Source organism: Oncorhynchus clarkii, chromosome 17 (genome assembly GCF_045791955.1).
Source record: "Oncorhynchus clarkii lewisi isolate Uvic-CL-2024 chromosome 17, UVic_Ocla_1.0, whole genome shotgun sequence".
Taxonomy (NCBI): domain Eukaryota; kingdom Metazoa; phylum Chordata; class Actinopteri; order Salmoniformes; family Salmonidae; genus Oncorhynchus; species Oncorhynchus clarkii.
This window is the reverse complement of record NC_092163.1, coordinates 40,500,319-40,521,746: the sequence shown is the minus strand read 5'-3', so window position 1 is coordinate 40,521,746 and position 21,428 is coordinate 40,500,319. Positions and strand designations below refer to the sequence as shown.

Below are 21,428 nucleotides of genomic sequence, written 5' to 3'. Positions count from 1 at the left end.
AACCAATGGCAGGCACTACAAAAAAAATCTGATTATGTAAACTTCGGTCTAAACTACAACAACAACAAAAAAATACTGGAGTTCACACATTTTTTGATAATTGACATTTAAGGATATAAAATGTTTTCAAAACTTTTTTTCAATATATTCAAAAATATTTTGACAACCCTGCTTGTAAGCTTTTAAATTATATCAATCTCAACCATTTATATTTTCTAGTGATGAAGACATGGTATGGCGGGGTATGCAAAATAGGTCAACTTTGAGCACCTTTATCTCATAAATGTTTTGACATTCAGGTCCAAAAAGTCACTTTCTGAGTACTTCTACAACGGGCAAATATGTATGGAAGGTTTTATTCAAATCAAAAGGGCTGCTGTCAAAAAGTGATTGAATTGTAATGGATTTAGCCTATAACATGAGGCAATGTCGAATCGATCTTTAATGTTCTAAGTTTAATATTGTCAAACATATATTTACATATGTGGTAACAGTGGTGAATACGAAAACAATTTCCTTTTTGTTTGTGGATCAAATACCATGGAGTAATTAAGTATACATAGATAATGTCAACCAGACCTGGGTTCAAATACCTCATTTACCTACACATAACATTTAGAAGTAAGTATTCAAATATCTTATATTTGAAAAGAAAAGTTGTTTAATATGTATACATATAGTACATACTTGGAAAGTATTTGAAAATACTCAAATACACTGACTCAAATACACTTCCATGCATTTAACTCAGGTATTTGAAATAAGTATTTGAAAATACAATTTGGTAGACTATTTGTTTTTTCAAATAACAGTTGAAATACTATTTTACTTGTTTTGGGCTGTATTAATTATTTAAAAATATTAAAAAGGATTTTAAATACCAGCTACTCAAATACACATTTTGAACCCATGTCTGATGATGACACTTCAGACAAACAAACATAAGCTTTAAAAAAACACACACTTTGCTTTTGAATATGGAGGATGTGTCAACAGAACAAAGGCAGTGGTAGAAAATCTATTTAGCCTTCTGAACAAAAACAAACCATAAGTTTAAAAAAACAACATCTGAAACATATGAGAAATAATGTATTTACACAATAGTAGTTCTAGGGACACAAATCATTTTGGTCAATGAGACAGAACCAGAGACCCATGTCTTCTTATTTGTGATGTTGACAATACATGTTGTTGGTATCATGTCTGAAAGTAAGGCAGAAGCCCTAGTGTAGAAAGGTATACTAATGCACTTGATTCATTATTCATTATCATCTCTTTCAGCTCAGTCCATGACCTCGTGAGGAAAGTCATGGATATATATCCATATGCGATAAGTCTCTGAGAAAGAGCAAGAGAGCGAGAGAGCGAGAGAGAGAGAGAGAGGTTGAGTGGTTGGGGGAGCATACCTTCAATTGTCGCTTGGCAACTCAGAGTAGAGAAACAGCATTTAGTCAAGCTTGTGTCACCCTTACGAAGCCTCGAGAGCACCTCTCAAAATCATTCAAAAGACAGAGGTGGGGGAACAGTATAATATACGCTACCGTTCAAAAGGTTTGGGGTCACTTAGAAATGTCCTTGCTTTTGAAAGAAAAGCACGCTTTTTTGTCCTTTAAAATAACATCAAATTGATCATAACTACAGTGTAGACATTGTTAATGTTGTAAATGACTATTGTCGCTGGAAACGACAGATTTGTAATGGAATATCTACATAGGTGTACAGAGATTCATTTTCAGCAACCATCACGCCTGTGTTCCAAGTTGTGTTAGCTAATCCAAGTTTATCATTTTAAAAGGCTAATTTATCATTAGAAAACCCTTTTGCAATTATGGTAGCACAGCTGAAAACTGTTGTCCTGATTAAAGAAGCAATTAAAACTGGCCTTCTTTAGACTAGTTGAGTATCTGGAGCATCAGCATTTGTGGGTTTGATTACAGGATCAAAATGGCCAGAAACAAAGAAGTTTCTTCTGAAACTCATCAGTCTATTCTTGTTCTGAGAAATGATGGCTATTCCATGCGAGAAATTGCCAAGAAACTGAACATGCTTTACAACGCTGTGTACTACTCCCTTCACAGAACAGTGCAAACTGGCTCTAACCAGAATAGGAAGAGGAGTGGGAGGCCCCGGTGCACAACTGAGCAAGAGGACAAGTACATTAGTGTCTAGTTTGAGAAACAGACACATCACAAGTCCTCAACTGGCAGCTTAATAAAATAGTACCCACAAAACACCAGTCTCAATGTCAACAGTGAAGAGTTGACTCCGGGATGCTGGCCTTCGAGGCAGAGTTGCAAAGAAAAAGCCATATCTCAGACTGGTCAATAAAAAAAAAGATTAAGATGGGCAAAAGAATACAGACACTGGACAGACGGAGATTGAAAAAAAGTGTTATGGACAGACAAATCTAAGTTTGAGGTGTTCGAATCACAAAGAACATTTGTGAGAAGCAGAAAAAATGAAAAGATGCTGGAGGAATGCTTGACGCCATCTGTCAAGCATGGTGGAGGCAATGTGATGGTCTGGGTGTGCTTTGGTGGTGGTAAAGTGGGAGATTTGTACAGTGTAAAAGGAATCTTGGAGAAGGAAGGCTATCACTCCATTTTGCAAAGCCATGCCATACCCTGTGGATGGAGCTTAATTGGAGCCAATTTCCTCCTACAACAGGACAATGACGCAAAGCACAGCTCCAAACTATGCAAGAACTATTTAGGAAAGAAGCAGTCAGCTGGTATTCTGTCTATAATGGAGTGGCCAGCCCCATCTCAACCCTATTGAGCTGTTGTGGGATCAGCTTGACTTTATGGTAAGTAAGAAGTGCCCATCAAGCCAATCCAACTTGTGGGAGGTGCTTCAGGAAGCATGGGGTGAAATCTCTTCAGATTCCCTCAACAAATTGACAACTAAAATGCCAAAGGTCTGCAAGGTTGTAATTGCTGAAAATGGAGGATTCTTTGATGAAAGCTAATTTTGAAGGACACAATTATTATTTCAATTAAAAATCATTATTCATAATCTTGTCAACATCTTGACTATATTTCCTATTAATTTTGCAACTAATTTCATGTATGTTTTCATGGAACACAAGAACATTTCTAAGTGACCCCAAACTTTTGAACTGTAGTGTAGTTACACAACAAGCACAGAGGGTAAATTAAGAAAGGTTATGTGTCTACTCGAGGCAGGGTCAGTTTACATGGCATACATGAGCACCGACATTCATGTGGTTGCTCCCAAATGGGACATAAAGTACCTAAAAAACTGAGGAGTGGGATTTATTTTATTAACAAAAATATAGTCCCTGTTGGGTAAGGGGCATACATGTGTGGGAAGTGAACATTTCAGTGGGAGCAGGCTGAGTGGGATTTCTCATACTTTTGTAACTAGGAATCTTATGGCAAGTTACAGTTGAAGTCGGAAGTTTACATACACCTAGCCAAATATATTTAAAAACTGAGTTTTTCACAATTCCTGACATTTAATCCTAGTAAAAATTCCCTGTCTTAGGTCAGTTAGGATCACCACTTTATTTTAAGAATGTCAAATGTCAGAATAATAGTAGAGAGAATTATTTATTTCAGCTTTCAGTTCTTTCATCACATTCCCAGTGGGTCAGAAGTTTACATACACTCAATTAGTATTTGGTAGCACTGCCTTTAAATTGTTTAACTTGGGACAAATGTTTCGGGTAGCCCTCCACAAGCTTCCCACAATAAGTTGGGTGAATTTTGTCCCATTCCTCCTGACAGAGTCGGTGTAACTGTCAAGTTTTAGGCCTCCTTGCTCGCACACACTTTTTCAGTTCTGCCAACAAATGTTCTATAGGATTGAGGACGGGGCTTTGTGATGGCCACTCCAATACCTTGACTTGGTTGTCCTTAAGCCATTTTGCCACACCTTGGGAAGTATACTTGGGGTCATTGTCCATTTGGAATACCCATTTGTGACCAAGCTTTAACTTGCTCGTGGGAAGTTCAAGACTGATGTCTTGAGATGTTGCTTTAATATATCCACATAAGTTTCCTGCCTCATGATGCCATCCATTTTGTGATGTGCACCAGTCCATCCTGCAACCAGTCACGATGATGCTGCCACCCCCCTGCTTCACTGTTGGGATGGTGTTCTTCGGCTTACAAGCCTCCCCCTTTTTCCTCCAAACATGACGATGGTCAGTATGGCCAAACAGTTCTATTTTTGTTTCATCAGACTAGAGGACATTTCTCCAAAAAGTACGATCTTTGTCCCCATGTGCAGTTGCAAACCGTAGTCTGGCTTTTTTTATGGCGGTTTTGGAGCAGTGGCTTCTTCCTTGCTGAGCGGCCTTTCAGGTTATGTTGATATTTTACTATGTTTTACTATGGATATAGATACTTTTGTACGGTCCTTTGCTGTTGTTCTGGGATTGATACTACATCTCTAGGAGACAGAACGCGTCTCCTTCTTGAGCAGTATGACGGCTGCGTGGTCCCATGGTGTTTATACTTGCATACTATTGTTTGTACAGATGAATGTGGTACCTTCAGGCATTTGTAAATTGCTCCCAAGGATGAACCAGACTTGTGGAGGTCTACAATTTGTATTCTGAGGCCTTGGCTGATATCTTTTGATTTTCCCATGATGTCAAGCAAAGAGACACTGAGTTTGAAGGTAGGCCTTGAAATACATACAATTGTTGGTGTACACAGGTACACCAACAATTGACTCAAATGATGTCAATTAGCCTATCAGAAGCTTCTAAAGCCATGACATAATTTTCTGGAATTTTCCAAGCTGTTTAAAGGCACAGTCAACTTAGTGTATGTAAACTTCTGACCCACTGGAATTGTGATACAGTGAATTATAAGTGAAATAATCTGTCTATAAACAATTGTTGGAAGAATTGTGTCATGAACAAAGTAGATGTCCTAACCGACTTGCCAAAACTGTAGTTTGTTAACAAGAAATTTGTGGAGTGGTTGAAAAAAACAACTGTAGATAGAATTGAATAGGTGAACCGGGGTTACTTATACACTCAGAGAAGAACCCTCTGTTGAATCCAATCTAATATACTTTTAAATACAAAACAGTCCGAAGAAGGAAGCATCAGTCATTCATTATGTAAAGCACCAGAAAACAAGAACCTACAGTGACTAAAACAATATAATGTAAAGCCTTTCCCCGTTTTAAGAACGGTCTCAGCTTTGCAGCACTCCTTCTTCCATGACATTAACAGTCCTTGTAACCCAGTAAAAAGACAAGTATCATCTCAATCCATCAGTCTAAAACAGGAAGTCTGGGTCATCATGTCCGTGAGTCCATTTGTCTCACTGTTAGCCATCATAGCAGTTATGCTTCACAGCAACAACAGTCCTGCGCTACATAGCGACTGCATTGCCCCCCTACACAGCGAGAGTGTTAGCCGTGGATGTGGTGAGGGTGGACAAGGCAACACCGTTGGTTGGGACCTGTCCTTGTGGTGAGACCTTAGCTGGTCGGTGCTCCTTGTTCTGGGCACAGCTACGGGCACAGAGCTGGCAGGAGGCACAGGCTGAGTTACAGCATGGTAAGAAGCGGCAGATGCTGATCCTCCAGAGGAACCAGCCTGGAGACCAGCAGCACCAGCACAGCAAGACCACACCAGCTATCACACCCAATGCGATGTAGAGAGCCAAAAGGGACATGTAGGGAGGGGAATCTGGGGGAGTGTGGAGAGATGAGAGTAGAGTACAGTTAGCAATGGGGTCTGCTTGCTTTTAAAAGTAAAACCATCCAAATACTTTGTTTTCAAATCACAGTAAATACATTTCCTTGTATTCTTTGATGATCAAATCATCCTTCAATTCAAGACAAATGTCTGGCAATTTCCACAGCCAATTTTCTTTCTCTCCTTCGCCAGACGACTTGGAATTAATAAAATAATGGTTGTGGTCTTGGCTGGACATCTGGTGGCTTGGCAAAGACAAAAAGGCCATCTAGCCTCAGTATCTATTTGTACCAGTGTCATTAGAAAAGGAACAATGGGGACTGGGAACTCAAAGGGGTCATATTCACCACTGAGAATCCATCACAGTTTATTAGTTTACAACCGGTAAGGCGGAAATTAAGAGCTATGGGCATCCCAATTAGTTTTATGCCCCCTGTCATTGATGTGCTTTGCATTCCAATTAGGTTCCTGTTACTTTGTGCTGAAATAGAGTTTACAGACACAAACAATATCCCATCCCCTACACAAGTTTTGTGGCTTACTCAGCAGTTAAGAAATAAGGGATCTTTGAAAAAAAGCCACTGAGATACAGTGCATTCGGGAAAGTATTCACACCCCTTCCCTTTTCTCTGCAGCACTCCACCAATCAGGCTTTTATGGTAGAGTGGCCAGAGTGGCCAGATGGAAGCCACTCCTCAGTAAAAAAGCACATGACAGCACACTTGGAGTTTGCCGAAAGGCACCTAAAGGAATATCAGACCATGAGAAACAAGATTCTCTGGTCTGATGAAACCAAGATTAAAATATTTGCCCTGAATGCCAAGCGTCACATCTGGAGGAAACCTTGCACCTTCCCTACGGTGAAGCATGGTGGTGGCAGCATCATGCTGTGTGGATGTTTTTCAGTGGAAGGGACTGAGAGGCTAGTCAGGATCGAGGGAAAAATGAACGGAGCAAAGTATAGAGAGAGATTCTTGACGAAAACCTGCTCCAGAGCACTCAGGACCTCAGATTGGGGTGAAGGTTCACCTTCCAACAGGACAACAACCCTAAGCAGCCAGCCAAAACAATGCATGAGTGGCTTCAGGACTAGTCTCTGAATGTCCATGAGTGACCCAACTAGAGCCCAGACTTGAACCCAAGCTGTGCAGCAACGCTCCCCATCCAACCTGACAGAGCTTGAGAGGATCTGTAGAGAAGAATGAGAGAAAGTCCCCAAATACAGGTGTGCCAAGCTTGTAGCATAACACCCAAGAAGACTTCAGGCTGTAATCGCTGCCAAGGTGCTTCAACAAAGTACTGAGTAAAGGGTCTGAATACGTATGTACAGTACCAGTCAAACGTTGACACACCTACTAATTCAAAAGTTTTTTATTTTTACTATTTTCTACATTATAGAATAATAGTAAAGACATAAAAACTATGAAATAACACATATGGAATCATTTAGTAACCAAAAAGGTGATAAACAAATCAACACATATTGTAGATTCTTGCACAATCTTGGCATTCTCTCAACCAGCTTCATGAGGTAGTCACCTGGAATGCATTTCAATTAACAGGTGTGCCTTGTTGACTTAATTTGTGGATTTTATTAGATTCTTAATGAGTTTGAGCCAATCAGTTGTGTTGTGACAAGGTCGGGGTGGTATACAGAAGATAGCCCTATTTGGTAAAAGGCCAAGTCCATATTATGGCAAGAACACCTCAAATAAGCAAAGAGAAATGACAGCCCATCATTACTTTAAGACATGAATGTCAGTCTTTCTTCACTTTCTTCAAGTGCAGTCGCAAAAACCATCAAGAGCTATGATGAAACTGTCTCTCACAAGGACTGCCACAGGAAAGGAAGACCCGTAGTTACCTCTGCTGCAGAGGATAAGTTCATTAGAGTTAACATGCTTCACAAAGATCAAGTAACAGACATCTCAACATCAACTGTTCAGAGGAGACTGCGTGAATCAGGCCTTCATGATCTAATTCATATTTTTGGTTCAACCGCAGAGTTGAAGTAGGTGAACGGATGATCTCCACATGTGTGGTTCCCACCGTAAAGCACAGAGGAGGTGGTGTGATGGTGCTTGCTGGTGAAACTGTCAGTGATTTATTTTGAATTCAAGGCACACTTAACCAGCATGGCTACCACAGCATTCTGCAGCGATACGCCATCCCATTTGGTTTGAGCACCTCCAGACTGTGTAAGGGCTATTTGACCAGGAAGGAGAGTGATGGAGTGCTGCATCAGATGACCTGGCCTCCACAATCACCCAACCTCAACCCAATTGAGATGATTTTGGATTAGTTAGACCGCAGTGAAGGAAAAGCAGCCAACAAGTGCTCAGCATATGTGGGAATTCCTTCAAGACTGTTGGAAAAGCACTCCAGGTGAAGCTAGTTGAGAGAATGACAAGGGTGTGCAAAGCTGTCATCAAGTCAAACGGTGGCTACTTTGAAGAATCTCAAATAAATGTAGATTTGTTTAACCCTTGTTTGGATACTTCATGATTCCATGTGTTATTTCATAGTTTTGTCTTATTCTATGTCGAAAATAGTAAAAATAAAGAAAAACCCTTGAATGAGTAGGTGTGTCCAAACTTGACTGGTACTGTAAATGTGATATTTAGTTGTTTTTTTCCCAACAGTTTTTGCTTTGTCATTATGGGGTATTATGTGTAGATTGATGAGTGAAAAAAAAAAACAATTTCATCCATTTTAGAATAAGGGTCTAACATAACTAAATGTGGAAAAAGTCAAGGGGTCTGAATACTTTCTGAATGCACTATATACAGTTGTACAAGTAAAGCAGTTTGAGTTGAGCTATTTATTCTATAAACCTTTACCATACCAGGTAAGACATCGGGAACTGATCATTTTATAATAACAACCTCCTAGTTGGTAAAGAGGAAAACAATAACCTGCATTGTACCAGTTGTCACACACCTGTCACTGAGTCGTGATGGGGTACGCCGTCCGGAGTGCCACAGTCCCTATTGGTGGACATGGGCAAAGTGGGCACGTTTAAGACAGGGGGGGGTGGGGTCACTGCTGGGGGAGGGGCTTGGGCTGGGGCCAGCTGACCTGCTGAGGAGATCACACAGGTGTTATTTACCTTTTCTTTACTAGGTAAGGTGACTGAAAACACATTCCAATTAACAGTAACAAAAAGTACAGTTTAGAAGAACGGTAGAATAATACAAATTGGGTGGCTTAAGGTGGTCTAGTGATCTAAGCTGCTGCTTCTGGTGCACATACTGTCTACTGCTGCAGTATGGGTTCGGATCCGGCCTAACCCTTTTTCAGCACAAGCTCCTGTTTCCTCTCTACTTGTGACCTAACAAATAAACAAATATGTGAGGAGAGGGACTGTCCCACTCCTTTAAAAGTGTATAAACTGTGTAATAGTGTAATAATAGCGAGACTTAGTCTGAAGTTTGTTGGGGGCCACATAGACCACCTTTAAAGGCCTGTTGAACAGGTGAGTACCTGAGTGACCTTTGCACCCTGAGGGCAGGTGATCCTCCAAGTCACTCCCGTCCCCACAGTTATCAATGCCCTTTTCATCACACACCAGACTCATGGGGATACACTTCCCATTCCGACATGGAAAGTAAGGCTCACTGCTGCACGCTGATTGGTTAAAACCTGAAAATGGATAGAGCAAGATGGTACATTTGATTTGTTACGAACTGCACAAACTACAGCTCGTGAGTAGGCTACAATTTTGTTGTGGCCATCCTGCAATTCCACAGTTTGCCATGTGCAAAGAGAAAAAAAATGCAGTTGTATAGCTAATCCCATGCTATTCTACACATTTTGCCATGAGGCGGAGATACATTTTTGGTTGTTTTATAGCTAACTTTCTGCAATTCTACACATTTTGTCATGGGGCAGAGAGGAAAATGTTGCATTTTTAAAGCTAATTAAAGCTAAAATATAGTTGTGTTGACTGTGATAAAGCCACAAGATTATGAGCAGTCTTGTTTGCTAAATGAACAAATGAAGTAGGCAGTGGCATGGTGTATATAGCCATAGAAGCACAGTGACATGCCTCAATGCAGTCATATTCTTCGCTTATTGGGGTTTCAGTTAGTAATTTTTTCCCATGAGAGTGAATGTCATTCCAGTTGATCTGAATATCATTCCAGTTCCCTGCTTGCTATGAATTCTATCTGATGGTGTTTGCATGTTTAGATAAAAAGACAAATAATGTCCCATTTTGGAACAGTGTTTTATTTTTGGGGGGCTCAATCTGATTGGGTGGCCGGCGTCATGTCTCACCCAGTCTGAAGGAGGTGAAGTCCCCCACGAAATCCACTCGAGGCAGGGTACCTTGGGTCACCAGACGCAGGGTCAGGTGATTCCCTGTGGACAGCACCGGGCGAGGTGGGCTCTTCCCACACAGCGTTGGTCCAATAGGAGGCGAGTTCTTGTCCCGCCCGTCATAGAACTGAATGTATGATCCCGCATGACATGGGTCCCCTTGCTCCACCATTGGAGTCGACTCAGGGGACTCAGGGAAGAGGGGGGATGGACTTTGGGGAGCTAAACGAAGCAGGCTGTAGACCAGGAAGAAGCGGAAGTGGAACTGGACCTTCAGGGGGAGAGGAGGAGTGGGGGAATGTTTAGCTGACGGACATTGGAAGGAATATAAAGTTAAACATATTGGTATTATCACCCCTAACCCTTGCTTTGGAACTGAGAGGAGTGGATAGCTGTAAGAAGTGAAGGTGAAATATTATCATATTGCATATACCTATCCAGATCTATACAAGGGCCAGGAGTCGACTTGGGATATTGGGCATACATGTGTATAGTGAGCACAAAAGGGAGGGGGTGTGGCTCGTGGTGGGCACCTTGTCCTTGGGGGAGGCGGCCTGCATGGTGAGGTGGCAGTCCGTTCCCATGGTGACAAAGTAGTACTTCTTGGACTCCTGGTGTGAGTTGACGATCATCCCATCGCCCTGGATGTTCTGGCCACAGAAGTCCACCACGTTGACTGGAGGAAAACCCACAGATGTATACATGTAAGTAGAATAAAGGAGCAAACTACTTGTCTGTGAGGATGTGATGTGTAAACAAAAATCTACTTTCTCTCTGTTTCTCCACAGTCCCATTGAGTCCCTGGCCGATACTGAATTATGAGCATAATATTAAAAACTATGACAAACTAAAACACAACTGAGTTTGTTACAGGTGATTAGAATAAACAAATAGCCAGAACAGGACCTGAACCAGCAACCCTACAGTTACAGGTCAAGTGCACTACCACTGTGCCATGTATAAATCCAGACCTCTTGGCTATGGTGGTAATACATTTACATACATGGAAGCCACAGTGAGGGTCTAAGGCTGGGGGCCAACTGATGCTACTCCACACACCCACTCTGGACAGTGAGCCAGATAATGGGAAGATTTACAACCCCTTCCTGGGTTTATAAGCTCTGTTTCCCTAGGCAACCACTGGATCCTCCTGCGCTGACCTACCGGAGTGCCCCAAGAAAGGGGACTGGGAAGCCACCGCTGGTGGGAAATCACCAGTCTCACAACACTACCCAAATAAACACATTGCCCGCAAGAGAAGCACTGTCCAATTACATGGACAACAGTATATCCTTGAGTCACTAATAAAGCGTTTTACAGGTAAGAAATAAACAGCTCTGGTACTACTGTAAGTTCTCACTGGCATGAAGTCCAGTAGGGAAAAGACAACTAAGGTGACATGGCGCAACTCCGGATGTTTCTTTCTCAATGATTATCTGTTGTTGATCATGATAAAAGCATAGATTTATGACAAGTTCATTAAGTTTAATGTCAAAGGTATGTAGGCTATTTCTGTGGAATACAGGTGAACAAAAATATGAATAAATATTTCATGAATTCAAGTTGAATTAAAACTACTTTAAACCCCTGTGTAAACTATTATTTCACAAATTAAGAATTGTCACATGACAAAGTATCATTCAGCTGCGGGCGTAATCCCTTGGCTCCTTGGTCATCCAATGGTTTCTGGTTGTTTGAATGGCAACTTGTTTCAGAAAACAGACTTCAAATCAACGGTTATTTAGGTAACTAATATTATACTGATTCTTCATTACAGTGACAAACTGTTTTTATTTACAAAAGCACAGTGGCACAATGAGAGAGCCAGGAGCAACAAATAAATACGCGCACAAGGCAGTGCGTCACTGTAATGGAAAAACGTGTCTGAATCCGCGACGGAATACATCTGAAATTGACCTTCCATCTCCTTACCCGTCTCAAGTGGATTGGTCTTGACTGTCATTATGCTGAGCAGAACAAACACTTTTGACAGGCTCTGAAGTTGAGTCCCCTTGTTGGCCATCTCGGTAGGTAGCCTACTCCCAAGCGCAAAGGCTGTTGTTCCACTCTGGTGCGCACTCAGGACTGCGTATCCCAAGCCCCACAACTCCTCAAATGTGTTGCATGTGTGTGTGTCTGTTTCGGTGTAAAATTATGTTCTTCACGGAAAGTAACCATTTTGAAAAAATGCACTTTGTGGATATTCGGTTGCTGGTGTGCCAAGAGAAGCGCGGTCTTCAAATGAGGGACTCACGATGAATATTCCCTTTAATTGTTTCTGACGCCTTTAGGAAAATTACACTTTGGCTTTTGTTCCTTTGAACCCCCATCTTTGTCGAATCCATCTAAGTGTCCTTCGATTTCCATGACAACAGACCCAATATATTTTTTTCAAAGTAGGAGGGGAGCGGGCCCCTCTATCAGCACCCTTTCACCGACACTCAAGTTGGGCGCATTCAGCGAGACCGACGGCCTCTCCATCTGTCTCCCTTTCGAAAAGATTTACGTCTGTAGTTTCTCTTGCACTTGAAAGACTTGATTTAGTTTAAGGGATTGGTGCACTTAGACATGCTAATTAAAAACGTTTTTCTTATTTTCCTAATTGTTAAATGCACACAAATGCTGAGATGTGTTGTTTTGCTTAAATGGATAGTTTACCCAAACGACATTGCTTCCTTACTCTGTAAACTGTCTATGGACATGGTATGACAGCAATTCATGCGTTGGTTTAGTTCTCTGGCACCGTTTCCACATGCTAACGTTTTAACATTTGTGGCACAAATCGCAGTGCCAGGGAAAATAAACCAAAGCATGGATTGCGGTCATACCTTGTCCATAAACTGCTTACAGGGTAAGGAGCCAATTTCGTCTATGGCCTTACAGTGACATCTAACTGACACCACTTCAAGGTCAAGGATGGGTGGTGGCTCATAAAAGAGATTCACAAGAGAACCCTGGAGTGACACTCGTACTGAATTAATTATTTACTGAGAGTGTACATCTGAGCACCTGTTATTTTCAGAAGACATTAATCAATAATTAAGTTAACTTTTACAGATCCACAATTAAGAGCATCCTGTCGGGCTGTATCACAGTCTGGTACTGCAATTGTACCGCCCACAACCACAGGGCTCTCCAGAGGGTGGTGCGGTCTGCACAACGCATCGCCGGGGGCAAAATACCTGCCCTCCAGAACACCTATAGCCCCGATGTCACAGGAAAGCCAAAAAGATCATCATGGACAACAGCCACCCGAGCCACTGCCTGTTCACCCCGCTACCATCCAGAAGGTGAGGTTAGTACAGGTGCATCAAAGCTGAGACCAAGAGCCTGAAAAACAACATCAAGGCCATCAGACTGTTAAACAGCCATCACTAACACAGAGAGGCTGCTGCCTACATACAGACTTGAAACCATTGGCCACTTTAATAAATGGATCACCAGTCACTTTAATAATGTTTACATATCTTGCATTACTCATCTCATATGTATATACTGTATTTTATACCATCTATTGCATCTTGCCTATGCCGCTCGTTCATTGCTCATCCATATATTTATATGTATATATTATTGTTCCATTCCTTTACTTAGATGTGTGTGTATTAGGTAGTTGTGGAATTGTTCGATTACTTGTTAAATATGGCTGCACTGTCGGAACTAGAAGCACAAGCATTTCGCTACACTCGCTATAACATATGCTAACCATGTGTGTGACCAATACAACTTGATTTGAACTATAGCCTATATCACCGCTGTTATCCTACAACTGCTGCATGGTATTTCCCAGGTTGTAACAGTGGAGTTATACAGTACAGTATATTTTCCTCCGTTGGAAACGCATACGAAGTTTACAGCTAATGAAATAAGATAAGCATTCTATTGTATTCTAAGTCTAAACTTGGGATGTCCCCGGGGCTGTGCCGAAAAGCTCACCCATACCAGAATTCCCCCCCCCCCCCTCTCGCGTGAATGCGCACGCACTCAATTGTTCATTGCTACGACTTGCTTGCTAGTTGAGATTTCTGATCACATTAGGATGCGTTTTATAATATTTTTTAATGTCGGTTTGATCGCGGGGAGGCACTCGTAATGTCTGCAGTTTTCGGTTTGGCTATTTGTTTCAAGTGTATTAGTCCATAAATAAATCTCTTTGACAAAATTCGTCATCTCTCCAATGTCTTATTCGACTAGTAGTTGTTCTAAAATGTTTATTGCTTGCCTACATTTTACTCCCTCTATGTTTAATATAACACTCATACATTAATTAAGAATTTCGGTTGCCTATCCTGCCTACGATTGTCTTGCCTACCGAAATTCTACCCCTACTTCTAATTTCCTTAATTTTGTCGCTAGAGTCAAATACTTTCTGTGGCACACATCAGAGTCAAATACTTTCTATGGAACAAACTTCACATCAGGATAGGCAACCGAAATTAATAATTAATGTATGTGTGTTATATTAAACATGCGCAGATAGATGCTGTGTGTGGCTGTGTGAGAGCGAAGTCTTGCATCTTGCTCATCTCAATATATGTGGTGCTATATTTAGCTGAGTCTACCTTTAAGGTTGGGGTTATGTAAGGATTATGGTTAAGGTTAGGGTAAGGAAGTCCCAAGGATTCCGGGTAGCACTAATCAAGGTTTCATTCAATCATGGACGAATGCGTCCAATAATGTTTCTGACTAGGTGGAATACAGTTACGAGCGGAAGTTACTTTTTCGTAGTAGGTTGGGAGAATTTATGCAGCAGGTCAGGATTATTAACATTGCAGGTTAGGAGAAGGAGGTTAAGGTTAGGAAAATAGTTCGGATTAGTTAAATTGCTTTCCTAATCTGCTACCAAAATACACTTCCAGTCGTAGCTGTATTCCATCTAGTCACAACCTCCAATAAATCGAGGAGAAAAACCTCAGCCGCTTGCATTTGAGATTCCTTAAAAACCTAGACTGGACATTACTTTTCCATAACAGATTATGAGAATTAACGTAGTAGGCTAGGAGAATTAGGCCGGTGCAGGCCGTCATTGTAAATAAGAATTTGTTCTTAAGTGGCTTGCATAGTTAAATAAAGGTTAAATAAAATAAATAAAGTAGGAAATGGGTTAGGGAAAATGCTCTCTAACCTGTTGTCACAAAATTGTCTCTATCATACAAATTCATGAAAACAACAATTAGCTTTTTGGTTAGGCATAAGGTTAGCAGTGTGGTTATGTTTATAATCAGATTTGAAGAAGATAAACTGTAGAAATTGGAGGGGTTTAGCCAAAATTATGACTTTGTGGCTGTAATAACTAGTGACGATCCTCCTAACCTCCCACGACAAGTCACTTCGGCTGTAGCTGTATCAAAGTGGCAGGATTTTAGCAAAGAGCATCACTTTGGAGGTGTCTTAATACCCATAAAAAGTAGAGGTCAAACAGGGAAAAGGTTCCAATCACTTTTCCACCATTCATTTCTTCCCATAGGGAATTTTAGAAACTCTAAAAAAAAAGGCTGTGTTTCGTGTAGGCTTACCCTGACGAGATGTTTTGATAACCATGTAAAATTCTCTCAGACAAGGTTACTTTTATCAATATATTTGGCTTTATTTACTCTCAGATTCTAAAATGCTAATTAGCATCAAAGTAGACATCACGCAAGACTACAAATCCCTGCAAGCTCCTGCACATCATCTCTATCTGACACTTTTGCTAACAGGTAACGTGTCAATTTAAAACTTGCACAAGACAGTTCACAGAATTGTCCATTTAAAGATATGTAGCCAATTTATTTATTACAAAATTTAGCTAACATTAGATAGTTCATCCAGAGATTCTTACCTTTGCCTCGATTGGGCAGTCTCATCCAGATCATCCTGGCATTTGTAGTTCTTTATGACAGCCACATTAGCAGCTAATTAGCATATCATTTTTTGTGGGGTAAATACAGGAAAATATACTGATAAGTGACCTGGGGCCTGTTGCACAAAACTAGGATAAGGGATTAAGCCAGGATATCTTGGTGATCCTGGCTCAATTGATCCGTAATCCGGTTGCACTAAAGATGGATAGGGGGCAGGAGGATATGTTATGGTATAAATTACCATGGAGATTTATTCTGTGGAGCTAGCCTGCTCCAGACCAGGCTAAATTCCAGGATCTATTTAATCTCATCCCTAATGTCAGTCAGCAGTCACCACAAATGGAAACCAATAGTTATTTCACTGCTCACTATACATTGTTATCACATATAACTAGACCCACTGTTATTTAAACGTTTGTGATCATTAATTTCAATGATTTTGGATAAAAAATGATTTTTAGATGATGTTGCTATCATTAGATAATTTACAGTTTCCCATAGACTATAAGGCTATATATAAAATGCTAGAATATTAGGGCCACAGAGGGGAAAAAAACACAAGTCATAATATTGTAACCAGTTGTTTTAAAGGAGGACAGTTGTTAAAATGACAGATGTGGGGCATTTCGTGAAATTGTACTTCAGTATGGTTTCATAAACAAAGACATGCTGATGTGCCAGAATATTAAGTATCACATTGTCATAAGTATCAAAACTGTAAAAACAATATGTAGCTTTTCTGCAGAAAGAACCAGCCTCATAAATTTATGACTTTATCCTTTTTCTTCAGTGTGGCCCTAGTACTCTGTCATATAAACAAATACACATTCCATATGAATATAAAAACACAATGTGTAACATTATGTTCCTTTATTGAATAAGGACAAAACAAAGCAGGTAAACCATCAGCTCCTTTCAAAACTGAAGTCACAGTGACTCTACAAGATGGAAAGCACAGAATCTAAGCATATTATACAAAATGATACATATACAGACCTTTGAATGTGTATAACACACCCTGCATGTCTGCACACTAAAATAAATGCAGGACAAATCCATACACATCAACTGAACAGACAAATGAATGGATGCAGTAGCCTCCCTGCAGCCTTGTATTACACACAGTATACCGCACAAACATCATAAGAGGCCAAATTCGTCAAAAAACGAACCCAAAAAAACCCAAATTCCTCTGCCACCGCAGGACATATTTAACCAAAATTGAAAGCACACATACTAACTAAAATAATTCAACACATATTGGTCCCTCAGCAGCCGACCACTGTCGTCATCAGGGAAGATTGCCGGATTGTCCCAGTCCATGGCTGGTGGCACTCTGGGGGCCCTCTCCTTCCTCAGGCAGGCCACATTGTGAAGGACAGCACAAGCCACAGTAATATCACATGCCCTAACAGGGCTGACCCTTAATTTGTGAAGGCAGTGAAAGCGTGCCTTCAGGAGGCCAAAGGTCATTTCAACTCTGGCCCTGGTCCTGGCATGGGCATGGTTGTAGGCCTGCTGTGCTTCCTGGGGGTCTGTGAAAGGTGTCAGGAGAAAAGGCTGGCAGCCATACCCCCTGTCTCCCAGCAACACACCAGAGAATTCACCTGTCAACACAAAATCTCATCATTACTACCTCATAAACACAGTGATATTCTTGACACAGCCATGATGGTTATAAATAGGGGTTGTGTGGCTTACCTTGTGATAGGCACTGATAGATTTCAGAGGCCCGAAAGATTCTGGAGTCATGGACTGAGCCAGGCCATTTTGCCACAACATTGCTGATCACACAGTCAGCATTGCAGACCATCTGAAATCATAAGATGAGGAATATTACACCAATCAATGCACATCACTGGCAATGCAGAGTGTTCGTCAATGGACAATATCAAAAAGTTATGTTCACCTGAACATTAATGCTGTGAAAGGATTTCCTATTCACAAAATCGGCCTCATGGGCACCTGAGGGGGCTTTTATCCTTATGTGTGTGCAGTCCACTGCACCAATGACATTGGGGAAACCTGTCACACAAAGTAATGAGTATCCTACTATGTGTTAACAGTTGTCCTGTAATTTGTAGATCCTCTTACCTGCAATCCTATAGAACTCCTCTTTGATGTCACAGAGTCTTCTGTGGCCAGGGAAGGAGATGAAGACATCTGCTAATGCTTTGATAGCCAGACACACACTCCTTATTGTGCGGCAAATTGTGGCCTTGTTCAGCTGTTCTGCATCCCCCACTGAGTACAGGAAGGCTCCACTAGCAAAAAAGCGCAAGGCCACACAAACCATTTGCTCCACACTCAGTGCATGGCTCCGTGCAGTGCGGTGCTTAATCCTGGGACCCAGTAGTCTGCATAGATACCTGATGCCATCTGCAGAAAACCTGTATCTTTCATATAGATGGTCATCAGGGAAGGCCAGTGGGTCCAACCGGTCCCTGAAGACCCTTTCTCACCTGAAGGCTCTCCTCAGCACAAGTGCTTCTTCATCCACCACATCTCGCACGAATGGGCATGCCATTGTCAGAGCAGAAAGGAACACACAATTTTGGGCCTTCATATAGGCTAGTGGCCACACCTGGTGCTGGGGGGGGTGGGCAAAAGAGGGCGATGCCTTATAACGATGACTTGGTTGTACTGATTGCTGGGAAAATAAAAAAAACCTTAGAAAGATGCCACCGTCCTGTGTGCTCACAATAAGAGCTCATATGTCATGGCTCACTTGACTTTACGAGAATATACCTAATTTTTATTTTGAGCTGTGTCATCTTCTTGGAGCTGGGGGAGGAAAGAAAAATAATGATTAATACATTTGTGTTACAGTTAGCATACAGTGTACATTGAAGGCATATCTCACCTCCCTCTCAAGTTTTTTTATTTCAAGGTCCAGTTTCCTAATTGTCCTCTTTTTTATTTCGAACTCCAGTGCAAGATTTTCCATCTTTTTCTTCTTGTACTGAATGTCTATGTCTGCCAGTTCTATTTGGCACCGGAGGTGGTTGCCATACAACTTTCTGATAGCTTGTGAGCTCTGTGAACACAATACAATTAGCGCAGCTGGAATTTGGCAGGATGTGGTGTCCTTTTATTAATACGCACTATGTTGCCAGGCTGGTTTTCCCACTGTATAGCATCTGGGTCCTGTAAAAGAAATTAGATTTTTTGATTTTGATGAGGACTCCTCACCATTGTAGAGTAAATAGTACTTTCACAGTCTTAACATGATACCTCATGCCTTCTGGAATCCAGAGAGATGGTCTCCTCCTCATCATCGTCTCCATCATGTGCTGTTGCTGCTGCACTGGGGCCTTCACCCTATCACATTTAATCGGATTCATATTGAAGCTAGTAGACAAGACATGCCAGGCCTACAGTATGCCTTTGATGGAGTACTCACTGGATCAGCATCGTCTGGTGCTTGTGCTGGTGGCTCTAACAGGAACACAGTGCTGCCAGACACTGCAAGGCAATAGGTAAACCAAAGTCAGACAGTCCAAATTGATTCAATATGAATGTGGTTGTATCCCATGTAGAGATGGAAGGACATACCTTGAATGAAGCGGGTGGCATCTTGGGAGGAACCTATGCTCGTCTCTTTCCCCCCAGGGATCCCCTCTAAGACGGGCCTGCCTTTATTTAGCTCCAAGGCCATGTCCTCTGCTGGGGTAAGGTCAGCCTTTGGTGACCCACCACCCGTGCCTTGTCTGTGGGTATTCTTTTTCACTGCTAAAACAGTACAGACAATGTGTGAGCAGGCACCTTCTGGGTACAATATATGCTTGTGCTTTGTTAAATATTAGTCAGGGACCATACCATTCTGCAGAATGTTCTTGTATTTGATTTTGACCTGCTGCCATGTCCGTTTTGGCCCGTTCATGTTTAATCTACACACACACACACACACACACACACACACACACACACACACACACACACACACACACTTAATGGAGTCACACTGCAAAAAATTACTTGGTATTTTTGTCTTGTTTTCAGTAAAAATATCAAAAATTTTATCATAGCTTTATACAGTGTGATGGAGTTACTTTACACAATTTCACTCATATCTGCAGTGCATTTCAATAAAAAAAATTAACCGTTTCATAATTACAGTACAACTGCATTTTTGGAGATGTGAATTAAATATTTGAATTGTAATTGTGATGTTTCAGCGGAGCGGTGAGTGTGTAATTGTGCACTACTTACGCATTCAGGCGGTCTGCAATACTTTGCCACGCTTTTTCTCTTTGCTTTATCACTGTGGCGGTGTTGCCTTTCTTCTTAATTATATCTTTTACCTCCTCGTATGCCTCCATGAGGATTTGTGCTTCCGACTGGGAAAAGTACGCGGCTCTAGTTGCCATGGTAAATCAATTAATCTGTGATCTGTGGCGGGGTCTATTTGAGTGAGCCGTGAGCGCGCACCTATCCAGGATTGGTTTCACCTGGCTTAATGAATCCGTGTCTGCTCATCCTGGCTTGGTCTTTGTGCAACCAATTAAGCCTGGACGCACATGTTTTGGCTTCATTGAGCTCAGCTGAGTCATTTATCCCGGATGTCTTAATTCTACTTTTGTGCAACAGGCCCCTGGTCCGAGAGAGATTTACACGGTTCTCAAAAACATCACGCCAGGGTAAGCCTACACGAAACACAGCCCTTATTTTAAGTATTTATAAAATCCCCATGGAAAAAATGAATGGTGGAAAAACAATTGGAACCATTTCTTTGTTTGACAGCTAGGTTTTATGGGTATTATGACATACTGTGGTACTCTATTATATTGATAAGATAGTCAAGTTACCACTCTAACAATGCAAATACACCGCCTCAGATGGAAGACAGGCAGGAGGCAAGATCAGGTGGGATCATTCTAGCCAATGAGAGGGCAGATACACAACAGGCAATAGAGATAGATAGAGGACTCATCTTTGTTTCTGTGCCATTATAGTGTCTGTGATACCATGGGCAATCTCCATTTTAAAGTAGTCCATTTTCTTCTTCATTGGCTGATTGCTCCCAATTCATAGGAATCCCTACCCAGTTGACTACCTTTAAATGGTGGAAGCCCTCAATGGCAAATGTCCAAGCTGAAACTATATCCATATGAGTCCTCTATCTATCTCTATGACAACATGCACAAATCCTATAAAGTTGTTTTTTTCTAAGTTGCCAAAATGCCATGCCACTTACCTCCAATATATTATATAGGGGTATTATATATTATATAGGGGTGCTGAGTTGAAGCCACCATGCCTCCATCTTGGCACTCCCCCACGTAGTAAAAAAATATTTTGGAAGCTATAGAAATGCTTTTATTAATTTCTACATTCGTTTGACACATTTATTCTATTACAGATACCTTAATGTATACTTTAAAATTATATTATGTGAGCAAAGCATAAAAATAAAAAATATCTAAAAACATTACTAATGTTGCTGTCCCCACTACAACAAGAAAATGACTTAAATACATCTAATTTTGTCCTTAAAACATTTAACTGAATTAAATAATAAAGAAATCCATTAATTCCTATGGAATGGAGTGCCAATATGGCAGTCTCTTATTGCCCTCCAT

At 41.2% G+C, this 21,428-nt stretch overlaps 1 protein-coding gene across 2 annotated transcripts; it reads right to left on the bottom strand.

Moving 5' to 3' along the window:
- Positions 1-16,703: 16,703 nt before the first annotated feature.
- Positions 16,704-19,732, bottom strand: LOC139370837 (putative nuclease HARBI1). Of its 2 annotated transcripts, XM_071110649.1 has the most exons (8): positions 19,666-19,732; positions 19,402-19,578; positions 19,250-19,311; positions 19,081-19,167; positions 18,710-18,993; positions 17,941-18,630; positions 17,548-17,659; positions 16,704-17,453 (listed from the first exon to the last, which is right to left on the bottom strand). In XM_071110649.1, the coding sequence occupies exons 1-5, from the start codon at positions 19,727-19,729 to the stop codon at positions 18,901-18,903; spliced, it is 483 nt and encodes a 160-aa protein (XP_070966750.1). In that variant the 5' UTR covers positions 19,730-19,732; the 3' UTR covers positions 16,704-17,453; positions 17,548-17,659; positions 17,941-18,630; positions 18,710-18,900. The 2 variants fall into 2 exon arrangements, with proteins under 2 accessions (XP_070966750.1, XP_070966749.1); XM_071110648.1 differs by lacking the exons at positions 18,710-18,993; positions 19,081-19,167; positions 19,250-19,311; positions 19,402-19,578; positions 19,666-19,732 and adding an exon at positions 17,756-17,871 and having other exon boundaries at positions 17,941-18,540.
- Between the last annotated feature and the right edge of the window lie 1,696 nt (positions 19,733-21,428).

Excerpts from the sequence above, each read along its gene's own strand:
- LOC139370837 (XM_071110648.1), bottom strand. The coding sequence starts at position 18,142 with ATGGTTTGTGTGGCCTTGCGCTTTTTTGCTAGTGGAGCCTTCCTGTAC. Across the intron at positions 17,872-17,940 it reads GGAGTTCTATAGGATTGCAG|GTTTCCCCAATGTCATTGGT; the intron begins GTAAGAGGATCT and ends TTTGTGTGACAG. Across the intron at positions 17,660-17,755 it reads TTCACAGCATTAATGTTCAG|ATGGTCTGCAATGCTGACTG; the intron begins GTGAACATAACT and ends TTATGATTTCAG.